The sequence below is a fragment of the Cariama cristata genome, unplaced genomic scaffold (assembly GCF_000690535.1).
Source record: "Cariama cristata isolate BGI_N322 unplaced genomic scaffold, ASM69053v1 scaffold17840, whole genome shotgun sequence".
Lineage (NCBI taxonomy): Eukaryota > Metazoa > Chordata > Aves > Cariamiformes > Cariamidae > Cariama > Cariama cristata.
This window is the reverse complement of record NW_009595437.1, coordinates 1-5598: the sequence shown is the minus strand read 5'-3', so window position 1 is coordinate 5598 and position 5598 is coordinate 1. Positions and strand designations below refer to the sequence as shown.

The window sequence follows — 5598 nt, the reverse complement described above, 5'->3', positions numbered from 1 at the left end:
CCCAGAAGGCCTGCGTGTTTGCCCACCATACCAGCTTTTCACGGTCTGTTGGTTTTTTTTTTCTTTCTTTAAATTTTTAATCCTTTTGCAAATACTTTGCGTGAACCGCTGCCAGGTCAAATACTACCCCTTGGCAACACGGGGACCTCGAGGAATCCCCATGAGTGCTGCTGATCTCCTCCCTCCATAGCTGCCAGAAGCAACCAGAAGAGAAAAATCTTTCGGCGCTCTCTGTGCCTTTCAGGCCGGGAGGGCAAGGGCACAGCCCCAAGGCACAGCCACCAATAAAAGCCTCCCTGGAGACCTTCTGGCTGTTAGCCATCTCCCTGCCACTATCCAGCTCTTCCACTCAACGCTCGCTGTGCTCCTCAGGATCCGGCATCGGACACAGATTAACCACAGCTCCCCGTTTTCCGGTGACAGTCCCCCACCAGGACCCCCTCCACGCTCCCTGCCTCCCCTTCAGCTGCAGCCGGTGGGTGCCCAGGAGGGCTCCGGTTCCACGGCTGGGACATTTTGCAACACAGGTCTTTGTCAGACAGGCGACAGCTTCCCTCCAGCCTGCTGCAGCGACAGCTCTGCTAAGACCACATGGCCACTGCTGGAAAAGTAAGGACAATGCATTTTCCATCTTCCCTTCCGAGGTGCCCTGCTCTCGGGGAAATATTCTGCAAATGGCTCAGCCTGTGCACCTCTACTGCACGCCCTCTTTCCGCTGACCTTACTCCCCCAACTCAGCCAAACCCCTTTGACTGACACGAGCTTTGGCTTTCATACAACTGCACCTGTCAGTACCTGCATTAGGTAGTGCGTTCCTCTCCTCTGCTGCCCAGCAGCTCAGGAATGAAAAGACTGAATCGTACCGCTCTAAAAACCAACTCCGCTGCTGCGCCCCGCTCCGCACTCCCGCTTTGGCAGGGAAACAAAGCTCTCGAGAGGTGCGCTCTTGCAGCTGCCCATCTCCTGCATTCAACCTTTCTCCTGCCAAAACCCCTTTCAAGCTGCAAGTTCAATTTTGCTGCCATCAAACCAGCTCAGTGTGAATGATCAGCTCGGGGTTTGGGCGATGTCACATGCAAATCATCCCTTCGGCAAGGGAAAAAAAATAACCCAGTTGCCGGACAGACAGAATCCGTTTCTTAACCCCTCTTAGTTACCTTCAGTCCAATACCTTACAAGACCAACAGCAAAGCTCTTAACGGGCCTTTCCACTGGTACTAGAAGTGCTGTCCTTCTGGCCTGAAGATACAGAAGCGCATGTGTTGTGGTCAAATCTGCCCAGTACACCAGTCTCTTCCCTTCAGGGTTCTTCTCCATGTCTCCTACCAAAGGCAGCTTGGTGCTCGTGCAGCAAACAGGAGAGGGGCCAGAGCTGTCTTCACCTTCCCCTTAGCACAGAGCAGCCAAGGGTGCTGTTGGGAGGATTCCCCTCCCTGCAGGGCCTGCAGCCTCTCCTGGGCTGCAGCAGCTCGGCCCCGCACCCCAAGTCACCCCCAGAGCCCCATTCTGCAGACACAAGCGCGGCAGCTTTGTTTTTTTTTTTTTCCAGGTCCACACTCCCACAGAAAACACAAGCCTTACCCTCTAGGGACCGGGCACTTCATCTTTGCATTTCACACTTCACACTATGCCAGTGTTTATCGAACATCACTTGGCTTCGTGTACAGCTGAGCGCTCCCGTGTTTCTGCTCTCCCAGCGTAATCCTCTCCGTTGCTTCCAGGTTATCAGATGCAGAGCTGCTGTTGCCTGGGCCGTGGGCAAACCACTGTCTGTTGAGGAGGTGGAGGTTGCACCTCCAAAGGCAGGCGAAGTCCGGATCAAGGTACAAACACGTTTTGCTATTTTTTTTTCTTTCTTGTGGGAATTGCTCTTCTAGTGGCTATACCTTGACTATACCTGTCAGGGATCTGTGTCTGCTAACAACCAGGCCTGAACTGTCCAGAGAAGCCCTCTGAAAAATCCTTCCACAAACTGAGTCAAGCAGCGGCCAGACCATTTCTAAAGCCCATCATCTACTTTTCCTCTCCGAACAGATTGTGGCCACGGGCATCTGTCGCACAGATGAGCATGTTTTGGAAGGCAGCTTTCCTAACATGGATTTCCCAGTTATCCCAGGCCACGAAGGAGCTGGCATTGTGGAAAGCGTTGGAGAAGGAGCGACTTCTGTGAAACCAGGAAAGACACAACCACACACACACACACCCCCACCCAGGAGCCAGCTCTCAAAGCGGGCGAGGCTGCCCAGAGCTCAGAAATCCCCCCCTGCTCCTGTGTCCGCGGCGCAAAACCTGAGGGCACGCTCATTGCACTGGACTGTCACCTACCCTTTCCTGGTCTGTTCCCCACGCACACGAGTGGGGCTCCGAGCATTTCCTCCTGACAGAGAAATCAGAGGGTTCCTGACAGGATGCGGCCATCGGAGAGCTCAGCAGAGGTGCTCCAACAGGCAGCACCCTCAGGGCCTGCTGAGCCAGAGACACCTAACAAGGATCCGCTCTGTTGCAGGAGACAAAGTCATCCTCATTCCCCTTCCTCAATGCGGGGAATGCAGCTTCTGCCTGAATCCCGAATCAAACTACTGCATGAAGTCCCAGTGAGTTTGCTGCTCCTTCCCCTATACTCAAATGGGGTCGGTGCTCTGTCAACAAGTCCAACACCCCCACGGGTGCTTTACTTAATGAAAAACAAATGCTTGTGCCTCCCAACAGCCTCTCCAAATCACAATGCCTGCTGCCTGATGGGACCAGCCGGTTCAGCTGCAAAGGGAAGCAGATCCACCACTTCCTGTGGGTCAGCACCTTTGCAGAATACACTGTGATCCCGGAGTGCGTCGTTGCCAAGATAGATGCTGCTGCACCTCTGGACAAGGTCTGCTTGCTCGGCTGTGGGTTTTCCACAGGCTACGGGGCTGCCATCAACACCGCCAAGGTTGGTATTCAGGCGTGCCAAGCACAAACACCCCACGGCCGCCCTCGCACCCTTACCAACCCTGTGCAACAGAAATCTCCTCCTCCTCACGCTGGAGGCTCACAGGGCCCCATGCTGTGCAGGTAAAACCAGGCTCCACCTGTGCCATCTTTGGCCTTGGAGGAGTTGGCCTCTCTGTTGTCATGGGCTGCAAGGCGGCTGGAGCTTCCCGCATCATTGCCGTCGATATCAACAAGGACAAGTTTGCCAAGGCCAAGGAGCTGGGGGCCACTGACTGCATCAGTCCTCACGACTTCAAGAAGCCCATCCAGGAGGTGCTCACCGAGATGACCGGCCATGGTGTGGACTACTCCTTTGAGGTCATCGGGCGTGTGGATACCATGGTAGGTGGTATTTCAGCACGTGTCCTCCATTCCCAGCTCATTCATAGGCTCCCCTCAGGGTAAAATTCACCCAGCGGGAAGTTCCTTGCCTGCTGCCTACACTCAGAAAGGCGATCTGTTGGCTTTGTGAGAAAATGATGCACAAGTTTCAAAACAGGCACTGAGCTCTCCCTCTCTGCTGCACAAGGGAGTATTTGTTTTCAGATTACCAGGGAGGGGCAGATAACTGCACAAAGAACACTTTTCTGACCAACTCATCAGTGCGTTCTCTAATTCACCCGCCTGTCCCATCAGGTTGCTGCCCTGGCTTCCTGCAACATGAACACTGGTGTCTGCGTGATGGTTGGGCTACCGCCTTCTGGTTCAATGATGTCTGTCGATCCTATGCTTCTGCTGTCTGGGCGTACGTGGAAGGGGACTCTGCTCGGAGGTATGAAACTTAGGGAAACATTTTAGACATTTCTGTCTCTTCCTGTCATGGTAGTTTCCAAATCATAGACTCACAGAATGGTTTGGGTTGGAAGGGACCTTTGAAGATCATCTAGTCAAACCCTCCTGCTGTGCACAAGGACATCTCGCACCAGACCAGGCTGCTCAAAGCCTCGTCCAACCTGACCTTGAACACTTCCAGGGATGGGGCATCCACACTCCTCTGGGCAACCTGTGCCACTGCCTCACCAGCTGCATCGTAAAACATTTCTTCCTTGTGGCCAATCCAAATCTACCCTTTTTCAGTTTAAAAACTTTACCTCTCCCCCTGAAAATGTGTTTTTCCATCTGAGCAATATCCTCAGATGTAGGAGAAAATGTACTTTTCCTCATAGTCATTACTCACTAATCTCTTGGTCACCCAGAATACTTCAAGTTTGGCAATGTCCCAGGAAGCCTCTGAGAGAACTTACCAGAGGGAAAAAAAACCCAAAAAACCACAACTAAACAGGAGCACTACATTTCCACTGTATAGATAGGCATGAAATGTGCTAATAAACCTGTAACTATTCCATACAGTTCAACACACACAACTGTCTACGCTAACCAGAGACTAAAACAAGGACAAAACCATTCTCCTCACAAGGAGTGGAAAACTTCTCACAAGATGATGGCAGCAGTACCAGTTGCTCAGTCCTGGCCCTACAGTATGTGTAGGAAGATCATAAATGTCCGATGAAAGCAATTCCTTGTTGCCTCGTTACCACCTTCCTGTTGCACCTTGCTCTTTCCTTCCACTACAAGACTCTTCTTCCCTCTCCCACTCTCTTGCTTTCTCTCATACCCAGCCCTCAGTCACACACGTACCCGCCTCCTGGCCTTTCAGGGCTGGCCACTCTCGTACACACTCCCCTCAAGCCCCAGCAATCGACCTCAGCCTCAGCGTGTAGTTCACTGCGATGTAAGTGCCCCTGTCTTGTGCCAGAGGAGGGGCTGCTGCACCTCAAGGACCTTCTCGCTCCCGCCAGCTATACTCCCAGCTCAGAGAAGGGACCCTTTCACATTTTTAGCCTCATCCTATTACTTTTGATGCATTCTGAGAAGTAGCAACAGTGCTTTACAAGGGCACAGCCTCAAGTGTATTTTACAAGTCAGCGCAGCCTGGTAGAGGGGACAAGCCCACAGTCAGCTCTAATATTCTGCTCAGAGGAGAGCTGCTACACTGTTGGCACCAGCAAACTCTACAAAGACTTCTTTACCAAAATTGTATTTCTCTGATTATTCACTGCAAGTGCTTTCTCCCTTTTCTAGGTTGCCACATGAAAGATTGTATCCCCAAATTCATTTCCAGCTATTTGGAGAAGAAATTGAACTTAGACTTGCTGATCACGCACACGCTGCCGATTGCTAAAGTGAACGAGGGATTTGAGTTGTTACGTGCAGGAAAAAGGTGAGATCCGAGATCCTGACTAGCTGGGAGTGAAAGAAGGCCGCCGGTTCTCACGCACACCTGCCTGCCCCGCTGCCTGCTCCTGAACGCTCCCAGCCACGGCGCTCGTAACTCCTCCCTTCCTTTCCACTTTTCAGTATTCGCAGCGTCCTGCTCTTTTGAAGGACACGGCCACGGCAGGTCAAGCGGAGGGACGAGCACAGCACATCACCTCCCTTCTCCTCCAGCACCTCAATTTGTGGGACACAAGGAGACGAGAACGAGGAACCCACCGATGCTGGTGCCGCTGCCAGCACTCCCACGCCCAGACAAGACCCAGAGAGACGCTTCTCCCGAGAAAACGCTTTTACCATTAAAGGGTTTCAGTCAAACTTGTCTCATGCAGTGCGTTCAATCAACAGAGGTCC

At 52.6% G+C, this 5598-nt stretch overlaps 1 protein-coding gene across 1 annotated transcript; it reads left to right on the top strand.

Annotated features, from left to right (window-relative positions):
• Nucleotides 1-591: 591 nt before the first annotated feature.
• Nucleotides 592-5353, top strand: LOC104155580 (alcohol dehydrogenase 1-like). The gene is made up of 9 exons (XM_009702177.1): nucleotides 592-609; nucleotides 1722-1823; nucleotides 2035-2173; nucleotides 2504-2594; nucleotides 2710-2929; nucleotides 3052-3312; nucleotides 3607-3742; nucleotides 5053-5191; nucleotides 5329-5353. The coding sequence occupies exons 1-9, from the start codon at nucleotides 592-594 to the stop codon at nucleotides 5351-5353; spliced, it is 1131 nt and encodes a 376-aa protein (XP_009700479.1).
• Nucleotides 5354-5598: the final 245 nt, after the last annotated feature.